Consider the following 22377-nt stretch of genomic DNA (forward strand, 5'->3'; position numbering starts at 1 on the left):
TAATATCTTCTAAACCTAAAATGATTCATAAGAGAGGGAACAAGCAGAAATGTGGTCTGTAATAGTTATCTTCCTCAGATTAAGGAGCACACAGTAAGTTGGCTCTCGGAAAAAAACAAATGGATTTTTTAAATGTAGTCATTGCAATATGTGCAATAAAGCTCTGCACAGAGCTTCTAATTTTAGCTTTACTGGCAGTAGTAAAACTAAGACTTTCATAAATTGCAATACCAAATATGTTGTATACATTTTATTATGTGAATGCGGTCAAATCTATGTGGGCAGTATCATCAGGCCACTTAAGGAGAGAATTCAGGAGCATATGCGCTCATTGAGAAACAATGATCTATCTTCTCCCGTAGTACGACATATTAGCAAAATTCGCCCTACTTCGGAGATGCCATTGATCAAATATTTAGGTATCAGCCAAACCCCTGCGCATTCCAGAGGTGGGAATAGGATGATAGAAGGAATGAGGCAAGATGGATAATTAGACTAAAATGATGGAATCAGGGATGAATATAGATGACGAGATGCATCACTTTTTGTAATTGTACACATAAGAGATGAGGAGTAATATATATAGGCACATTACATGTTGGATACATCTTCTGTAATACTTATGTGATAATGTCTTACGATTGCTATGTTTAAGGAATTGAGACAAATAGAAATTAACAGTGGTCATAAAGAAACACTCGATACAAATTTAAAAAGCTTGGAACGACCTAACTAGTTATTGAAATAACAGGGGATGGGAAATAGTATTAAAATACCTCTATTAAGTTTCTATTTTTAACACCTAGGAATATCAATATATGACTAACACTTAAATCAAAATATTGGCTTTTTTTATCTTTCTCTTTCTTTACCCACTATGATTACCATATACTATAGTATTTTTAGATTCCTTTTCATTAGGGGCTATTCGGAATAGAGGACATGTGGTAGAATGGACCTTCTTGCAATATAGCCACCATTTGTATGATTGTAACACGCCTATAACTGCTAATGAGGTGCTGTGTTCTTGTGTCTTCAGTGTGCATAGGACTGTTTTGAAGGCTTCACGTTTATTTTCGTCAGTCTCGGTGGGTGATTGACATGCAAAATAAATTGTTGTCAAATTATATCACATATTATGTATACCACAAATTGTCATATTAAGCGTAGCTGGACACATGAATGAATCGATAGAGGAGTGCGATACAACCTTTGCCTGTTCCAATATGGCCACCATGTGTATGATTGAAAACGCTTAACGTAACGCATATAACTATTGTTGAGGTTCCCTGGTTTTGTGTCTTCAGCAGTTTCGGTGTAGGAAAGTACCATCTTGCCTGGCATGTTACCCCCATATTTCACTGTATATATGTTGTTTTAGTCTATGTGTCACTGGGACCTGCCAGGCAGGGCCCCAGTGCTCATAAGTATGTGCCCAGTATGTGTTCCCTGTGTGATGCCTAACTGTCTCACTGAGGCTCTGCTAACCAGAACCTCAGTGGTTATGCTCTCTCTGCTTTCCATATGTGTCACTAACAGGCTAGTGACTAACTTTACCAATTCACATTGGCATACTGGTACACCCATATAATTCCCTAGTATATGGTACTGAGGTACACAGGGTATTGGGGTTCCAGGAGATCCCTATGGGCTGCAGCATTTCTTTTGCCACCCATAGGGAGCTCTGACAATTCTCACACAGGCCTGCCAGTGCAGCCTGCGTGAAATAACGTCTGCGTTATTTCACAGCCATTTACCACTGCACTTAACTTAAAAGTCACCTATATGTCTAACCTTCACCTGGTGAAGGTTGGGTGCAAAGTTACTTAGTGTGTGGGCACCCTGGCAGTAGCCAAGGTGCTCCCACATCGTTCAGGGCAAATTCCCCGGACTTTGTGAGTGCGAATACACCATTACACGCGTGCACTGTACATAGGTCACTACCTATGTACAGCGTCACAATGGTAACTCCGAACATGGCCATGTAACATGTCTAAGATCATGGAATTGTCACCCCAATGCCATTCTGGCATTGGGGGGACAATTCCATGATCCCTCGGGTCTCTAGCACAGAACCCGGGTACTGCCAAACTGCCTTTCCGGGGTCTCCACTGCAGCTGCTGCCAACCCCTCAAACAGGTTTCTGCCCTCCTGGGGTCCAGGCAGCCCTGGCCCAGGAAGGCAGAACAAAGGACTTCCTCTGAGAGAGGGTGTAACACCCTCTCCCTTTGGAAATAGGTGTGAGGGCTGGGGAGGAGTAGCCTCCCCCAGCCTCTGGAAATGCTTTGATGGGCACAGATGGTGCCCATTTCTGCATAAGCCAGTCTACACCGGTTCAGGGATCCCCCAGCCCTGCTGTGGCGCACAACTGGACAAAGGAAAGGGGAGTGACCACTCCCCTGACCTGCACCTCCCAGGGGAGGTGCCCAGAGCTCCTCCAGTGTGTCCCAGACCTCTGCCATCTTAGAAACAGAGGTGTTTGTGGCACACTGGACTGCTCTGAGTGGCCAGTGCCAGCAGGTGATGTCAGAGGCTCCTTCTGATAGGCTCTTACCTCTCTTGGTAGCCAATCCTCCTTCCTAAGTAGCCAAACCTCCTTTTCTGGCTATTTAGGGTTTCTGCTTTGGGAATCTCACCAGATACTGAATGCAAGAGCTCACCAGAGTTCCTCTGCACCTCCCTCTTCACCTTCTGCCAAAGGATCGACCGCTGACTGCTCAGGATGCCTGCAAAACCGCAACAAAGTAGCAAGACGACTACTAGCAACCTTGTATCGCTTCATCCTGCCGGCTTTCTCGATTGTTTCCAGGTGGTGCATGATCTGGGGGAAGCCTGCCTCCTCCCTGCACCAGGAGCTCTGAAGAAATCTCCTGTGGGTCGACGGAATATTCCCCCTGCAACCGCAGGCACCAAAAGACTGCATCACCGTTCTTCTGGGTCCCCTCTCAGCACGACGAGCGTGGTCCCTGGAACTCAGCAACTCTGTCCAAGTGACTCCCACAGTCCAGTGACTCTTCATTCCAAGTTTGGTGGAGGTAAGTCCTTGCCTCCCCACGCTAGACTGAATTGCTGGGTACCGCGTGATTTGCAGCTGCTCTGGCTCCTGTGCACTCTTCCACGATTTCCTTCGTGCACAGCCAAGCCTGGGTCCCCTTCACTCCTTCCTGCAGTGCACAACCTTCTGAGTTGTCCTCTGGCATCGTGGGACTCCCTTTTGTGACTTTGGGTGGACTCTGGTTCACTTTTCTTCCAAGTGCCTGTTCAGGTACTTCTGCGGGTGCTGCCTGCTTCTGTGAGGGCTCCCTGAGTTGCTGGGCGTCCCCTTTGTCTCCTCCTCCAAGTGGCGACATCCTGGTCCCTCATGGGCCACAGCAGCACCCAAAAACCTCTACTGCGATCCTTGCAGCTAGCAAGGCTTGTTTTCGGTCTTTCTGCGTGAGAGCTTTGTCGCGAAGTGGGACATCCGTCCTCCAAAGGAGAAGTCCCTAGCTCTCTTCTTTCTTGCAGAACTCCAAGCTTCTTCCATCCGGTGGCAGCTTCCTTGCACCCTCAGCTGGCATTTCCTGGGCTCCTGCCCACTCTCGACACTGTTGCGACTATTGGACTTGGTCCCCTTGTCTTACAGGTACTCAGGTCCGGAAATCCACTGTTGTTGCATTGCTGGTGTTTGTTCTTCCTGCAGAAACCCCCTATCACGACTTCTGTGCTCTCTGGGGGTAGTAGGTGCACTTTACACCTACCTTTCAGGGTCTTGGGGTGGGCGATTTTTCTAACCCTCACTGTTTTCTTACAGCCCCAGTGACCCTCTACAAGCTCACATAGGTTTGGGGTCCATTTGTGGTTCGCATTCCACTTTTGGAGTATATGGTTTGTGTTGCCCCTATACCTATGTGCTCCTATTGCAATCTACTGTAATTCTACACTGCTTGCATTACTTTTCTTGCTATTACCTTCATAATTTTGGTTTGTGTACATATATCTTGTGTATATAACTTATCCTCATACTGAGGGTACTCAGTGAGATACTTTTGGCATATTGGCATAAAAATAAAGTACCTTTATTTGGAGTACTTCTGTGTATTGTGTTTTCTTATGATATTGTGCATATGACACCAGTGGTATAGTAGGAGCTTTACATGTCTCCTAGTTCAGCCTAAGCTGCTTTGCCATTGCTACCTTCTATCAGCCTAAGCTGCTAGAAACACCTCTTCTACACTAATAAGGGATAACTGGACCTGGCACAAGGTGTAAGTACCTCTGGTACCCACTACAAGCCAGGCCAGCCTCCTACATTTGGGGATTGATTGACATATAAAATAAATGGTTTCTAAATATATGTTGTATTTATATGTATTGTACAAAATGCTTATTATATTCAATGGTTTTTGATTAACGAAATAGAAAAACAAATAGATTGATAATTAGTATACGACTCTGGCCTGTTACAATATGGCCACCACATCTATGATTGGTGAGGCCTGCATTTAGCACTGAAGCGAGAATGTAGTATACGACTCTGGCCTGTTACAATATGGCCACCACATCTTTGATTGGTGAGGCCTGCATTTAGCACTGAAGCGAAAATGTAGTATACGACTCTGGCCTGTTACAATATGGCCACCACATCTATGATTGGTGAGGCCTGCATTTAGCACTGGAGCGAGAATGTATATGCTCTGCCCTGAGTGGACACTTTGTCCATCAAAATGACACGCTGTTTCAGACTCAGGTTTGCCCAAAGGTATGGTGAATGCTGTGTGGAGTCAACAACAGAGGCCAGGAAATACAGCTAACAGCGCCTGTATGCCTTTACATTTTTAATTGAATAATGTTGGTCCAAGCCTTAGTTTACGTACTTACGATACATGGGGTTGTGGTGCACATTATCAGATCTTACCAGGAGATAAATATGAATTGTTTGACATTTATGACCAGTTCTCGGTGTATGAGATGGGGTCGATATATTGAATATTCTGTCTCACTAGTGGAAGTTGGACAGGTGAGGTGTAGCTTCATATATAGATAACGTGATTATTGATATGAATTCCGCTATAGAGATTAAGAAACACTGCAGGTATAGGATGGAGTGGAAATATAGATACCATACATGACACGTGAAAATCATGTAAATTTCGTGTCTGGTAATATTTAGTTTTGATTGGATGATTTAATATTTATATATTTGGTTTGGCTGACTAATAAACCAACTTATTAGAAATAACATTGAAATCTTTTTAGTACTGATAATGGATTATAATACTTTTTTGATGTTTACTTTGTCTAGATGCGTGTTGGTAAAAACCCTTAGTGCAGATTGCCTCTAAATTTTGGAGACTCCGCAATGGACATATAGAATTGGATTTGTGCTATTTTGGATCCTGCTATAACAAATTTGGAGAAAACCTTGAGGTTGGTTCATTGGTGGGTTGAGGTCACTTGTTGGACAACATATACAATTGACAATATGTGGTTTCCTATTTCTTTTGACCAATTTTTTCATTTCTTTTTCTTAGCCTCATGTTCTTTGAAATTACGATGTGCGTTGGAATGCAATTAAGGTACTTTCAGTCTATAGGATTTGTACTGACGGTGATTTTAGGGTCTCTCTATTACTTTATGTTTTACTCTTTTATAGTTAACTATGGTTTTGGACTATGAATATCACTGGGTTTTTCCTTTCCCTTTGGCACCATTCTTACATCTTGCATGGGTGATGGATGTTTGGAGCACATTTTTTTGTTTACATTTAAGTGACACAAAGGTTGTAAAAATGAAACCCTGTGGGGTATCAGGTGTTTTTTTTTTTTAGAAAATTAGATTTGTCAATTTGATGTTTTAGTGTTGGAATTTTTAGTAATTATTTGGGATTTAATGAATACATATTTAAAATTGTATAACACAATTCCTTATGTTACCATTCTGTGCCTTGGGAAAGTCCTGAGATAGGACGAAACACGTTTCGCCTGAAGTTCACTTCCATTGGCTGAGAACAAACAAAGCTTGAACGTCTGGGATTTACAATAATTTCGGATTGGAATTGTTTATAAATCGTTATGTATTTTTAAAAGAACGGTTTTGTATTTTTGTATTTGTATTAGACCATGTATTTATGAACTCATGCTTATTCCAATTAGTAAAGACAACAAGCATTAAAAAAAATGTACACTCTTTTGCTTATATTACTGATTTACTATTGCATTCCCTTATATCCATCTATTCTAAGTAGTGCCTATTTGACTATGACATCTATTTGTTACAGTCAGATGTTTTATAATTGATGCATGGTGTGCTCCACTTTATTTCTGTGATTCATGATTAACTGGTTTGGCAGTTTGATTCCAGTATGTACATGTTGGCAACTGATGTACTTTGGTGTTTGAGCACCATAAATATATATAATTACAAATGAGAATTTGAGAAATGTGCAGCTAACCAACCTCACTGTTGCTGTCTATGTTTTTGTATTATCCCTAATCCTTGCCTGGCGCAGTCTATGCTCCAGTCGGGAAGAGGACACTGTATTGATTGTTGCTGATAAATCCAGCATCACCAGTGTGGCTGCACCACCCTGATCTACTTGACGTTGGATAAAATCTGTCACAACCACCAGGGCAGATTCAGTACTGTGCCCACGGTGGAACCCATTTTATGATGGGTCCTGAAGATCTTTAGTGGAAATAAAGTCTTTCAGAATCTAGTTAATGTACTTCTCTTGTATTTTGCCTGGTGCAGGAAGTAGTGAAATAGGCATCAGATTAGTTAAATCATGAGGGGCTGCATCATTGGACTTCCTTTTAAGGGGAATTACAGTAGCCTCCTTCCAACTCTGGGGTAACACTCCTGTCCTGATTATTTGGCCAAAAACCATTTCTGAAAAGGTAGATATGATATCTGGGGCCAGTTGGAGAATTTTAGTGGGTGGGGCAGAGGTCCTCTGGGGAACCAGATGACAGCTCCATCAGTAATTTCCTGATCCCTCACTGAGACATCAGAGGCTAGATGGACAGAGTTCTTGAAGATTCCTCACCAGTACAATTCTCTATATCCCATGCACAATCCACCTTTTCCTCTTTTACGTTCAAGCCAGCATAAATTCCTAAAAATATCCAGCTACCTTATTACAAAAGTGTTGAGAATTTTCAAGTTATTGCTGTGCTGGGGGAAAAATGTTTGACAACCTTGAATAACTCATTAGGCCTATTGTTTGCAGAGCATATTTTATTCGTATAGCAGGTGGATTTGGCCCCGTGTTTGCTCTTGATAAGCTAGTTGATATTATGTTCTGAGATACTTTAACCAAGGAGGCTGACTTGTCAGAAGCTACTGTGGAAGAAGGTGGTAGGATAGGGTGAGTGCAGTAACTGTCAACAGGTTACGAATGTGTTACTGGGCAAGATAGGGAAGGAGAAACCAAATGGACGAGGTATACATTTACTAATCGGTTTTGTGTGCCAGGTATGAAACTTCATCAGATCCTGGGTAAAATGTAAAAAAAAATGTAAATTTGCACTTGTATAGCGCACTACTCACCCGTTAGGGTCTCAAGGCGCTGTACTCATACCGCTATGGAACCCCTCCTGGCTTTTCCCTGTGAGGTGCCCACTCCTGGGCACCCGCAGGGTGAAGCCAGGCATCCAAGCGCTGTTGGGGCCGTTGTGGAGATTAAGCAAGCTATTGCCCAGAGTTGCAGAGTGGGACCCATTAATTAGATTAGGTACCGAGGCGAGAATTATCTGGTCCAAGGGAATTGAGCCCAAGACCTGCCGAAGCGGGACTTGAACCCTGGTCTTGAGCCAGATCTCTGCTTCAGGGTCTGCCGCTCTAACCATTGTGCCACACTTCTCCACTGGGTGGGACAGAGATTTCACAAGATTTCACAAGAGTAATAAACCTAGAGGTTAAGTGAGACAATGAATTGTCCAGATGAGATAACTCTGATTTGGGGAGATCGGAGATCAGTTGTGTTCAAGGAGGGTAAGATAAGTAGAGTTGAGCGAATGCTGGTATCTGGTTTGCACCTTCATCATTGAGACTAGGTAAAGGTTGTCTTTGAAAAGTGGTTTGAGGACCCTTGGGGAAGGATAACATACTGTGTCAGGCTGCGTCAGTAGTCAGCCTTTGAGCCGAATATCCTGGTTGTCATTTTGCTCTTGATGTTTTGGTTTCAGTTAGAGAGGTAGCGGTGTCTGTGACTGCGTTGGTGCTTAAGGCTGGAAAGAGTGGCGGTGACGATGGACTGAGCCTAATTGGGACAAGGGGCCGAAAAGTGTTGAGATTATCAAGGATCAGTAGGGGGAGTAGGTTGGGGGATCATCTGGAATGAGTATTGTAGCGAGGGAGTATGGTGGGAAATGTGTCAGACGGGTGTGTAAGAGGGAAGAGGTGTGTGTTGGCTCTCAGAGTGGGAAGGGGTATGACTGATTAAGAGAGAAGTGGGCGGGTCATAGGCCATAAGGTTGAAGGCATTATGTTTACTGGATGGGGTTCGAGGTGCAAATACTCAGATAAGGAGTATGGTGAAGAGGATTCTTCTAGTATGGCTTCAATATGCAGGGAGTTAGGAGGAACAGGTGAGGACAAAAAAGACTGTTTCTTATAGGAGAGTGAATATTGAGTATCTCCAAATGAGAGAGACTGAAATTTGAAGTTATTGACGATAGTCCGGTGCAGCATAGTCAGGTGTGCAGCTTACTCTGATTCAGTCCTAGGAGGGCTGAAGTTAATCCTCATGGTAGTTAGAGAGTAAATGATTTGGTGAGATGATGAAGAGCTATTTATTGGGAATGGGGCTTGCAGTTGTTGGATAAATGTTTAACAAGGAAGATGTGGGATCAGCAGTAAGGAGGCCAGACAGAAGGCTCATTTCACTTACCGCAGAGGAGTAGTCCAGAATAATGTGAGGTTTAGGAGGATGGTTTTCCAAATCAAGCGGTAGCCCTGGATAAGGAGCAGTCAAGTGGATCGGGTGAGTGAGTAAACTGTGTGGGTGACTAACTCACAGCGTTGGAGGAAGAGAGCTGAGGTCAAATCGTTGTGTAGGGCAATGACCAAAAGAGGAGCAGTGGGCCAGCGATAACATTGTGCAGCAGGTTCTCTATGTCAGATGGTTGCGTGATTAGAGAGTCTGAAGCAATGCAGTGAACTGGACCTATTGACAAGTAGTGAATGTGACAGTCTAACAACTGTCGGGGGAGGGGAACAGAGAGCAAAAATGACTGTTACTTACTTATTTAGAACCTATCTACTCATTTGTGGAGTACTGCATTTTAGCTGTCCCAGCTGGGAGGGTTTCAGCTCCGTTTATTAATGCATGCCGATAGATTGCTGGATCCTAAATGCATAATACAAATTAACACCACAAATCGTTTAATATTGATGTTTCTGAAACAAAAAATGTAGTGTGTGGTAGGAAAAAAATGGGGCTTTAGTTGACACCGCTTAGTAACGCCCTTTGAACAAGTTAAGGCCTGGGCATATCATGGCATGACTTTGGCATCTTTGTTACTTTGGAATATCATCTTAAAATCAGTTGCACAGAAAGTGTAAATGATTGTATCAGGGTACTAGTTACTACATAATGCATGTCTTAGATCTATGCAAGGTGCACCACATCCAATAGTAAGATTAGAACTGGACAGAACAGCTTTAAATTTGCTGCCTGAAAACTCTGCAGCGCTATATTGATATAGACTGAAAATGCTGATTCTGAGTTAATAGAAGGGCTCACCTGGTCTGGGATTAAAAGATTAGCTTCTCTGTACTAAGGTTGTTACTCTTTTCCGATACTATTTATTGAAATGTTCTGCATAACAAAAGTCAAATCTTGTAATACATTTGAGCAGTAAACCCACACAGAAAGCAAATTACTATTCATCTTAAAAGAAGTGTTTGCGTACTCTTACAAACCTGCAGTAGATATTAATAGCACATACTCTGATGTCATTGACAGAATACTCGTCCGATTGTCCCTGAATTTTCTGGTGTTTATGAGGGCAATCTCAAATCTCGTAAACAGGAGTATCTGATATTGTGCATCAGTCCATCCCTTGTTGCCGTTCTCATAGCTTGGGTTCAGTTGGCGAGAGTCACTGTCTGGAAATATCCATTTTATACGATCAAACATCCCAATCCAATTAACATTTTCATAGGTTGAGGGAATCCATTCTTCTCCACTATACCCAACAGCAGTAAGTTGAGGGACATGTAGCCATGTAATGGTGTGATGTTGGTGAGAGTCTGAGTAAGTGATGTCCAGTACCTTCGTAATATTGTGCAGAACCGGATTATATGATACAAGTCCCCCTTGTCGGCAGGCCATCTAGAACTTAGTGTGGTAGGACATCTGTGAGGTTCCAGAGGCCCTCGGGTGAGTAACATATCCTATGTACATATTTAAAGTGAATAAGCCTGAATTTCTCTGATATTTCTAGTGAATGGGCAGACAGCGTGCCCTCTCTCAAATGTCGTCCTCTAGGGCGCTTCCACCTCCCACACCAGCCTAAGGGCTAACAGCCTGCCCAAAAGGGAGCAGTAGATTTGATAAACACGTTTACCATTTTCATTGGGGTCCAGTATTATTTTGAACTCATGCAGGCTATTGTCAGGGATTTTGTCGGGTGCCCTAATGTGGCAAGTCAGTGTGTGCCTTAGTTGGAGAACCATGTAGAATTATGTTTTGTGTAGCTCAAAATCTTTGACCCAGCTAAGGAAGGCCTTTGCTTGTTTAGCACCATACATCTCGTACCTTGGAAATGCCAATGTCATCCCCACCTGCAAAACCCTCCAGGTAGATCACCTGTTTCAGCCAACCCAGTGGTGTTTCTCATGCTGTCTTTCTATTCCTTTTCACCCATCTGAGTGCTTTGGTCTAGCTATCAGAAACCACCTTAGTAATCGTCAGTAGATTGCTACTGACCTTACCCCGTAAAGTGTATGCTTGATGACTGCCTCAGTTAATTTCACTCTCTTCAGTCTATTGACAGGGCCATCTCTCTCCCCAAGCACCCATTCCTTCAGTATGTCAACATATTCTTTAGTTGGGTGGTCCCGAAGTACATCATGACATCAGACATATAATAGCAACTCATCAGTGTAAAATGATAAACAGTTATCACAACTATTTCCCCTACCTAGTCCCGGTTTCAGCCCTTCTATATAATTCCAAGAAGCCCAATAGCCTACAAAAATTGCAGCGGGGAGAGTCATCATCGTGACACGGATGGAAAGTGATTTAACATGTCTTTAAATTTGTATCTTTTTAAAAAATCAGTTTGTTAAGGGAATTGTGTGGAATGTCTCAAGGTCAATTCAAGAAGCTTTTGAGTTTTTGGACTTCCAAGTTGAGTTATGCAAAAGACATCCAGGCCACGGTGATGTCAATTGACGTTGAGAAGGCCTTTGACACACTGAGCTGGAAATACTTATTCAAGACATTGGGACAGGGAAACATTGGACCGGCGGTCATAAAATATATTCACCTATCATCTACAAACCCAGTAGCCCAAGTCTGGGTGAATGGTGTGTCGTCCCCCCCTTCCCTGTACAGCGGGTTACAAGGAAGGGATGGTAACTTCCCGCTGCCATTCGTGCAGGCCATTGAGCTTCTCGCTTCTTGGATGCATATAGATGGGCTGGTACAGGAACCATCTCTTGCCATTAAAAAAAAAAGTATGCCACAATATTGACTAAGTTAAATACCTGTATTTAACCGCTACTTTATGAAAGGAAGTCAAGTGGAGACCTTGTGGGTGTAGGAACTTTGTTAAGTTAAATGACTTGTAGGTAGAGTGTCAGTTTGTGGATTTTTCAAGCCTTGGCAGTAAGACCCACCCCATTGTCTGACAGTGGTTTTTGGGCCTTTATTGTCTGATTTCTTTAACAACTCCTGATCCCTACATCCAGTTTTCTTCATTTTGGTGTAATGTTAACAACTAAGGCCCTCATTATGAACACAGCGGTCAAACTATTGACCGCCAGCGCCCCCGGATCTGGGCTGGCGGGCGGAAACAGTGTCCCGGCCCAGAGGAATGCCTGGCCGGGACATTGCCGGCAGCTCCACATGGAGCTGCCACCAATGCCTCTGTGCGGCGGGTGCAGCTTCACTGCCCGGGCACCCCCTCCGCCAGCCTTTCCCTGGTGGGTTTCCCTGCCAGGGAAAGGCTGGAGAATTATGGATCATTATCCAAGGGGCAGCACTGCTGCCCTGTCGGATAATGATTCCGAGCACCGGCAGGCTGGCTGACGGAGGCAGCCTGGCGGTGAGTGAGGGCTGCCGATTGCGGCCCTCATGGTGTTCTTTATGTGGCGGTGTGGTCCGGCATGCCGGCTTTTCCTACCACCGCAGGCATGGCGGGCCACACCGCCAAGTACATAATGAATTCCTAAATGTCTGCTGCAGCCCTTCAGGGAATGTTTTGGTTCCATTAGACTGGAATGCATTTATCCAACCTCTATTGATAAAACCCAATGTGGAACAAACCTCTGTATCCAGCTCAGCTCCTGCTTCCTTTTGCAGTTACAGTCTTGGAGAAGCATGTGAAGAAGCTAGTCTCTGTGTTTTTAGAATATAAGCAGATTCTGGAGTGTGTGCAGTCTGGGAACAGACCAGGACGCAGTATCGAAACAGTCTGCCGCCTGTCCTGGATGCACTGCGACCTGCGGTAAACTAGCAGAGCTGGAAGCTTCAGTTGTATTGGATTTGTCAGCCACCTGAGATACAGTGTCACATTGTGTTCTTCTGACCAGACTTTCTGAGAAAAGTTCCAGGGGATTCACTTTCATGAGAAGGTCTTGGGAAAAGTGGTGTTTAATTCCATTTCTAAAGGCATGGCAGATGACCCTTCCCTGTGTCGCAGCGCTGGTACACTACCCTAGAATCATGAGACTAAACATGCAAAACTCTCAAGATCCCAAATGTAACTGACCAATCAGAGGGCGTCAGAGCATTCTTTACAACCTCTGAGATGATGGGGTGCATGGACCTCCAACGTGGGTGGCATTTCTGTTACCACTCTGTTTACTTTTTATTTTTTTAAATCAAATGTTATTGCTTTTTAACAAAGGTAGACTTTTAAATTTGTGGTCAAAAACCACATAACACGCAAAAATATTATGTTTCTTGTAGATCCGTGTCGGCTTGGTCACAGTCAATCGATTTGAGAAATTAGGGTTCGTACAAGTTGTTAACTGGAAATCAACCCACTTCTAATACACTTGGTAAACAATCCTAACATGAGTTCCTCTCCCTTTCCCTGCCTCATATCAGAATCAAGGTTACATTACAGTTGATCTCTTTCACCCAGTGGGGAGCCCACTCCAGACCAGAGGCGCATGCGACCCACAGGGTCCTATATTTGTGCACATCCAGAGTTAGGCTTCCCCTGAGTCATGTGGAGGTATCGAGGAACTGTCAGGGGAATCCGCGTCAGCTTCTTTCAGACCTTCTACTAAGTTGTTCCAAGCCTTGGCCTCGTTTAGAGAGCCATGACCCTCCCCTCATTTCCTGAAACAAAACTGCACTTTCATATCCCGCCCACAGCATGGGGGCTTCTCTCCACCCGTTCACATGGTGGCTTCTGGCAGCTTTCTCTTCACCAGAATCAGGCTAGATCCACGAATTCAGTGGTCACTTTGTGTTTGGCTGGTCGTGGGAATCCCACCAATAGGGATGACGGGGGGGGCAGAGGATTTCTCTCTCAGTAGCCTCATTAATACATTCTCCTGCACCCTCCTAGAAATGAAGTAGAGCGGGGCAGGCCCGCACAATGTGGATCATTTCGGCGCCATGCTCTCCGCACCTAGGGCAAGCTGCCGCAGGGGCTCCAAATGTTTTCCTCAGGGTGAGGTATGCCCTATGCAAGTAATAAAAGTTAATTAACTTAAATCTGGCGCAATGTGAAATTGTTTGTGTTTTAACTAGTATTGTGGTCTAGTCTGTGTCTGTAATCAAGAGTGCAATGTCCTCTTCCCACTTATGGCACAACTCTACTAATGGGGTAATGATATCTGCCGGTAGTGCTTGATATAGGATAGTGATTGCTCAGATCCTGCTATTTGTTGAGCAGAGGATCTGACTACATTGATGTAGGGAGGCTCCGCTATTCCTCCTGTCCAGTGGTTCCGCAGCATCGCTATCACCACACGATGTAGCAACAACTGTCCCCGGGGTCTTTCAAACACTTCTGAAAGGTCATCAAACAGCAGTTCCCCGGCTCTATTAAGGTCTCCGATTCAGGTTATGCCAATTGCTGACCACTCCGTCAATCCTCACAGAGCTCCTGTCCTGTCCGCCACCTCTGGGCCCTGTAAAGAATTGTCCAGGGAACCACTGTTTATGTAGTTGATGAACTCCAGGTAGTGGTTGTAGAAGCAAGTAGGTGCTTTGAGTAAAGTCCACCAAATGTCTGGAAGGTGTGCCTTAAAATAACACCCCACGAGCAGGAATGTTGACACCAGGTCTACCCATTACCTAGTGATCCCCTCTGACGTCTCTTGTGGAATCCTTACACAGCATTGCACACACATTCACCAGTACAACTCAGCCCAAAGGCCCAAGAGCCACAAGACAGCACACCTGTAGAAGGGAGGTGTGGGGGCACTGTGAAGGGACCACAACCTAAACCCACTCAAACAAGTGAGAAAGCTTAGCATTGGCATGTATGATTTCTGTTTTAATAATTTATTAAAGTGTTTTATAAAGCCTTACTTGGACTTTAAGGAGCCTATTTGTCAGCTCCAAAATGTGCTGAATTTGTGATGTTTACCTTTCTGTTCCAGGCGCCAGTTACGTTCCATGACGTTGCTGCCTACTTCTCAGAAGAGGATTGGAAGTTTTTGAATGAATACCAGAAGGAGCTTTACAAGAACGTGATTAAAGAGATTCACCAGGCTCTGCTTTTGCTGGGTAATATTGCGCTGTCTTATTTTGAGCTGATAAATATTTCAGTTGTTGGTTTGGTTCTGCAGTCAAAAAATAAGATTGTCCATTGTCCACTCCCTAAGCATATCATTCTTGCATTTTCGTTTTTAAAATAGTTTTGTTTCTCCGGGAGAAAAGCTGCTTTGTAGTATGAAACCTTCAGTTCAGATCTAGCTCATCGGTTGATCTTTGTGACTAAAGTTTAGATGTTCATGGGTTGTCCTGTATTGTTCATCTGCAGGATAGCTAGACTTACAGTAGTGAACTGTTCAGATGTATTCCCTTCACAGTCTCTTCCTGCAGAACATAAATGTGATTTCCAGGTGGAATTTCTTCTTCACATCATGATCATCTGAATTTACGCTCATTTCATCATCTTGATCCCTAATCTGAAGAACTTTACTTTGCATTTTTACTTATTTCATGGGAAAGATCCCTTCACTGAAACGTAGTCTTGAGCTTCCCATCTTCGTGATTTGTCATATTCATAGCGAACCCCCTTTTAATTCTTTTGTCTCAAGGTTTAAGATACTCAGTAAACCTGCAAGTCCTGATCAACCCCCCTATCCAGCTCACTGACCCTTCAGTGGACTCTGCTTGCTAACGAATGTTCAACGTCCATCCGTTCAAATAGATCAAATTGATGATCTGTGGTTTTTATACCTATATCATCCATTAGCCTTAATTACTACTTTTAGGGTTAGCGGTGGGTGTTGCCCGATATAAGGGATCCTCCACCACTGGTACCCCCTGCCTCCTGCAGTGTCCTTGCCCCCGCGGTGTTATTGGTCTGAAAAAGTGGGCATACCCTCTTACGAGGGCCAGGCCTCTTGAAATTATCAATTTACTTAAAAGGGATTTCCTGCTTGTGTTAGTTCCAAAGTTTATTACTTTCTCTTTTGTTTTGGATAGGACTTTTTCTGGCAGAGGTGGAACATCATGTTGTAATACATTGATTTCCTTTGTAGCCTCACGGGCCTGCTTTCCATCTAGCCCCTGCCCTGGGGTGCGTCATGCATGTGCTTACTATCCCTCCTGTGATGTAGGAAGCCCTCTGCTGGGCTTTTGAATACAAGGGTCTGATGGCTCTTTGCTGTAGCCACCTGCTGATGAGCTGGATGATTATTCCCTCCTTGGATTCTCTGTAGATTTTAAGGCAGCTTCAGGAGGGGGCTCCAGCGAAGGACTCCTTTCGGGCTCTACTGTCATCTGCTTGACAATGTGCACAGTGGATCTATTGGGACTGGCAGCTCAGTTTGCTAATGTATTATAGAGTGAACAGCTACACTCTCTCCTTTCTGTGTCAAAGAGGATTTTAATAATGAAGGCACTTGCTGATTTTGCTTTCTAATGAAACAACACAATTTGCCAGAAACTGTAGCAAATCCATTTGGAAGTCCATTTTTTCTGTGGTAGTTCAGAGTTTGGGTACTGGAATCAAGGGTCACGCAGAGGTTACTAATAAGTGAGACAGCAGTTTGGTAGCTTTGTCTTTTCTATTCCTCCCTGCTGGGACCGAAAGTCCCATGAATAGTGGCTGCATGCACCCCTGCCATGAGTGCCCCAGCTGCACTGGGGTCTAGATGCCTGGTACTGATATTGGTTATGAGTCGGCATGGATCATGCATGTGCACCGTGCCCTAAGCCTGCTTCACAGTAATATAGTCTGCTTAAACTGGGAGGGGTTCACTATGTGCTCTACCCTCATGGAGGTAGGTGGCTACTGCCCTTACTTGGAGTTAAGTGAAAGCATACGGTGGCAGCATACGCATAGTTGTGTTCATAAGAATCAGTAATGTGAACAGTCCTTCTTTTAATCTGTGTGACAGGAGTGGAGCCTACTGGCCCTTTCATGTAAACTTCCTTTGCTGAGTATTTAACTCATTCTTGGTCTACATAGAGTATGGGTAGCAATGTACAGAGCATGATACTTGTGTGTGTGTGCTGGGCTGCATGTGTGTGCCTGTGGATGGGGCATTTGGAAGTGCACTGCCAGGAGAGGCAGGAGCGGTGAAGACTGCAATACTGTGGCAGGAGATGTTATAGTATAATAATAATAATGAGGGATGGGGTCAGACACAGAAACTGAATGGAGAGGTGCAAAGCATCTTCTGTGCACATCAGAGGGCTCTTTGATCCTAGGAAGAGTTACTGACCAGTAGGACCTGGGCGCATTGTGAGGTAGATGGTAAGATTGGTAAGGGTGGCACTACCATGGAATCTGATAGAGGGTAAGACTTAATCCTTGGAACCGTTATGGGGCATATTTCAGTAGTAGATGACAGCCATGTGTGATACCCGGTTACTCACTTGGCCTGTTTTGTGGGTCATTCGGAATTGGAGCCACTCCTTCCCTGCTGTGGCAGACTGCCCCTTTGACAAAGGGCAGTGCAGAGGAAAGAGCACTTCAAAGTTGCAGGCACCTCCCAAACTAATTTTAAAAGCCAGACACTAACCCACATACGTGTCTGGGTTTGGACTATAAAAGTAGGAGCATGTGTCCCATACTTTGTTGAAGAGCCCCGTCCATCAGGAGAGGGAAGCTCACCAAGACTTCTTGCTGTTGGAATCAGAGCTGAGGACCGGCCAAGGTCTGTCAGTCTCCCATCTGGGGGAGGGGCCATCACCCAGGAGCCAAGAACACTTGCCATGTGCCTGGAGCACTAGCCCTCTGCCTTCCTGCCAAGACAAGTGTAACCTGTGAGGAGAAGAGTAGAGCCTGAAAGGAGTGAGGTCCAGTGGGGATCCTAGCAAGTGGATCCTGATGAGCAGAGTGTGAGGTGCATGGTCCACTCGGGGTCAGTCCTGCGAGAGAGCTGCCCTCTGTCTTGTAGAAGTTGTCAACCTCCGTCTAGGCTGCCGTGAAGTTATGGGCCGTCATCCAGCAGCACTGATCTTGTGTGGACTGTCAGCTATGTCTGTGACCTCTGTATGCCAGGAGGAGGGCCATTGGGATTGTTGGGGCTATTCCCATAGCAAGTATCAGTACTCCCCCCCCCCCCCTATATCTGTGACCCCTGTATGCCACAGGGGCCACTAAGACTGTTGTGACCGTTGCTGTGTCGGAAGAGTCCCCAATACCAACAGCTGCGTCACCGACTTACCAGTAGGAATCATTAAAACGAAAGATCTGCTGCACCTGGAAGTTGTGGCCATCTGCGACTGCCCCAGGGCGCTGATCCCATTGGCTGCGGGAAGGCTGCAGTGCAGGCTGCTCACTATGGAGCTCTGGGGAGAGATACACCACGGCTCCTGAAGGCTACAGTTGGGATAAGCTGGGAACAGGGCAAGAGGCCAATGTGACACTTGGTGGTTTTCTTGCCCAAAGAGCTGAGAAACCTTTAAGGCCAAATTCGGACTTTGATGTGCATTGCTAGTGCAGGCAGCAACTGGGGTCACCTAGAATCTGCCAGAAGGTGCAGAATATAGCATTGTGGAGCGACAAGACCCACTCGCCGGTGGGGAGCACTGACCATATAAGCGTTAGCCTTGAGAGATTACTGTGTGGAATATTTAGTGTGCTGTGTTTAGCATGTGTAATAAATACAATTTCTTCACGCTAAAGATCAGTTTTGGAGTGGACAATTGTAGGGGTGGCTGGTGGGTATTTTGAGTTATGAGACCTCACATATCTTGCACTTACTGCCCCGTGAACAGCCTTGGGCTACTCGACCTGCGCTATCTCTGAGAGTCAAGTGCTGAATGGATAGTATTTGGCCCAGTTACTCAGGACGCATAGTAGGTCGGGCACCGGGACATCAGGAGTAAAAGGCCACAACTCCCATGTTTGGGTCCATTAGCTCCTGCCTGCCCTGTGGCCTATCCATAGCCATCCTTTTATCGAGTGCTAACTTCTTGTGTTTTTTTCAGAGAATTCACCATGCATCGCAAGTTGATGGAGTGGAGTACTTAAATCATTTATTGCCTCATCACGGTCCCTTGGTGCTCTTATCTTCATGTCAGTTTTACTTCCTACCTTGAAATCATTTGACTACTCATTTTCCTTAGCAAAATGGGTATCATCAGAAAAGACACTGCTTATTCTAGGGTCTTGCACAGTGAATAGTCAAACAGTCATTGCCCTTCCCCAAAATAAACCCAAAGTCTGGACTTGGGGACTTTTTGTAGCTGGCCGAAGGAATGCCCTTTGTGAAGGTAGAGCACAAGCCTTTTAGGCTATTATACGTTTCCCTCTTAAGTTAATATATTAGAAATGCAGTTCTTAACTGTATTGGTGTTAGTGAGACAAACAGCTTGGCCAGCCCCCAGCCTACTCCCACCACAGCTGTGCACTGAGCAGGCTCTGTAAGCGTTTGCCCAGTCAGAAGGCCGGAGTTCCTGTGATCCCTCTGTTTTGCTTTCACTAATGACCGAGCTGACAAAAATCTCTGAAATGCATTTCTTAGTTTAAAGAAGACATTTATTATTTCACCACGAGGCTCCTAAAAGGAGATCAGCCTGTTGAAAGCACAAGTTTAAAAATAGTCACAGCAATGAAAGGAAAACATACCAAAATCATTCTCCACTGCATTGTACACAGCAAATATATGTATTTATATTATAATGCAAAGCAAATAATGAAGTAAAAATGCATCACCTTAGGGCCTGCCAAGTTCTTCATCTTTCTCGTGCCAGCAAGACGATGACCCAGTTCGACTGTGAAAGAGATCTTCACCCTCATGGGAAAGATATCAGGCATCCGACGTCCAGAATCCTGATTGAGGCCACTCACTCTCTCACTGGGTCTTTTTATATCTTAAAAAACCAAAAGGAGCTTTCTGGAAAAAAAAACCATAATTTTGCAATTCAAACATGCTGGCTAGTTTAGGTCAGGGTTGAAAGAAATAGGTTGGAACTGGCCAGTTTCCCAAGGTATCTCTCCCAAGCCTAAGCCGTTCCCTGCTGTACCATAAACATCAGTCTAGTGCCTCCTTATCATGCTGACTGACTAACTCCTCCATATAATGTACTAGCTCTTCCGTGATAATATGTCCTAGCTCTTCGGTGAGAAAGAGCACAAAAACAAGACAGAATGCACAGTTTACAATGTGGAAATGTACGGGCAGCTTTAACATGGCAGTGGCTTATGCTACGATAAAGTCAATAGGCAGAATGAATCTAAAGCTAAACTGAATACAAAATGTAGTCTGTAACTGGTGAACAATAGATAGCTAGGCCAGGTGCAAAGTGGTGCAACACGAAATCAGTGGTCAAAAACACATATTTCACTACATTCCGCCCTTTGATCAATGTCTTTGTCTAAATTACAGATTGAAAATCAAATTTTCTCTCTTTTTTTTTCTTAAAAAAAAAAAAAAAGAAAACATTTTAAGCAAATCAGGTTTGCATTGTATACAGCAACATAATGAAATGATAAAAGCAATCACTATAAAGCAATGGAAGTGGATTAACGTCTTGATCTTATTAACAGTTAAAACATACACACCTACAGTGAAAAGACTGAAGCTTATATATTCTGATTGGGATAATAACTGATTGAAAAGTGTCTCTCGGATAGCAAGTTGGTATAGAATTAGATGGAAAAATCATGAGTTCTAATCATGTAAAGGCACACGGTCCACCTGAAAGGTTTGCTGGAATATAAGTGTTTCCATACGAGAATAGTCAGCCAACTGGCAACTTAAACTTGCTTAATGAGACTGGCAGCAGTCATGAGATGATAACGAGCCATGGGTTAGTTCCAGTGGAAAAATGTAATCAAACAGGTTAACAGAACATCCATAGTACTCTGCATTGTTCCCATGCAGAACTTTCATCTCTGAAGCATAATTAGCGCTAAATGGACCTATAGGTTTTGTACTTTAAAAGCAGCAGGAGCGTTGCACAAAAGTGATCAATCAGGTTCAAGTTAGGGGTGCTGTCCCTCCCCGACACCACACGCAAACGCCCGAAGGGAGACCACACAGCACACTCATGGTCAATGGCAAGTCGTAGTAAGATCTGTAAAAGAAACAAGTATGATTTTTCTCGCAAATAACATTTGTCATCTGAAATGTGCTCCCCATTTTCCTTTCCTTGTTTTATAATCAGCAGGATATTATTGGGGCCCTGTGCTATAATTTCTGCAGGTTTTGGAGGGCCAACTGGGGATTCAACCCACACCTTAGCACTCAGGTTTCTATCTGCTGAACTTCCCTTTCCTTGCACTGTTAGAAGGGCTGGGGCAGTCCACTTCCTCACCAATCCTCCATACACCGCACTTATGACAATTTGGGCAATTCTGTCTCCAATCTGTATAAATAAATCAGCTTCTACACTGTTTAACAGAATATCTTGGATTTCTATCTGTCCTGGTATCTTTCCTCTCCCAATTGAACTTTGACTGTTGTGGGACAGATCTCTGTTGTGGGTGCTGACAAATAGGACATTGCAAAATCACAGTTTTTATCAAATCTAGGGGAATGTGCATCCCTCTAATCTCTGCCCACCTGTAAGTGTCTTTTTCTCCCAGGTGTCCACATTTCTGGTGCGCCCACTTGCCATCCCCACCAAGTCAGAATTCTGGGTTGACACTTCTGTCTCAGAACCTTTGTCTTTGTCGTCTGCAAGGGAATTGAACCAGCATTCTAGTGAGCCAATGGGACAATGAGCATTTATGACTTTATTCTGTTCTGACATTTTCCAAATTTCCTGCCACAACTCTTTGCTACACACCTCCTTTATGTGAATGAACCAGTTGTGTGCATGACATGTGGGAAGCCAAATGGCTAATCCATTGGCAGTGGACCAAGAATCAATGTAAATATGACAAGTCTCAAGCAGCTTTTGCTTTACAGCTTGATACACAGCGTACAACTCTGCATATTGGGTACTTTTTCCTGCTCCTGTGGTGGTCAACAATTATTCAGTAACTGGATTGTTTTACACTGCTTTCCAATGTCTTTTGGTACCCACATATTTGAATGAACCATTAGTAAACCAAACTTGCGTCCTATCCTCCGGGAACAAGAATTCAAATGGTACACCCCATTTCACTGGTGACTCTTTTACCTATGGTACTCCCTGCACCCTCTCCTCATCCTGTACAGGGACTTGTGACACCTGTTCATATAGGGCTGCAGTGCCTGCCGGTCCTACTCGAACCCTGTCTTGTATGTACCATTTCCAGCGTTTGATGCTAGCCTCTTGTGCATGTCCTACACGGTGAGATTTAGGTGAACTCATCACCTACTGCATGATTGGTATTTCAGGTCTCAGAATTACACTATGACCTAGTGTTATTTGCTCAGTATCCACTAGAGCCCAATAACAGACCAAAAGCAGTTTTTCAAAAGGAGTATAGCGCTCCTCAAAGTCAGGTCGTTTTCTGATGGATACAACTACCTGTGGATTCCTCACCTTATGAATTCGTCCTTGCGTCAGCATCCAACGGAAAGTCTTCTTCCTAGCTGTCCACGTCGACGAGGACGTCATAATGGCACGGCTCCACGTGACTCTGT

General features: G+C 44.3%; 1 protein-coding gene across 2 annotated transcripts in view; it reads left to right on the plus strand.

Annotated features, from left to right (window-relative positions):
* LOC138303543 (zinc finger protein 850-like) overlaps nt 1-22377 on the plus strand; it is a 223951-nt gene that overhangs the window by 23284 nt on the left and 178290 nt on the right. For both annotated transcript variants that reach the window (XM_069242774.1, XM_069242775.1), the window contains exon 2: nt 14776-14902. In XM_069242774.1, coding sequence (XP_069098875.1) covers nt 14776-14902 — 127 coding nt within the window. The remainder of the gene's footprint in view (nt 1-14775; nt 14903-22377) is intronic.

This window comes from Pleurodeles waltl, chromosome 7 (genome assembly GCF_031143425.1).
Source record: "Pleurodeles waltl isolate 20211129_DDA chromosome 7, aPleWal1.hap1.20221129, whole genome shotgun sequence".
Classification (NCBI taxonomy): domain Eukaryota; kingdom Metazoa; phylum Chordata; class Amphibia; order Caudata; family Salamandridae; genus Pleurodeles; species Pleurodeles waltl.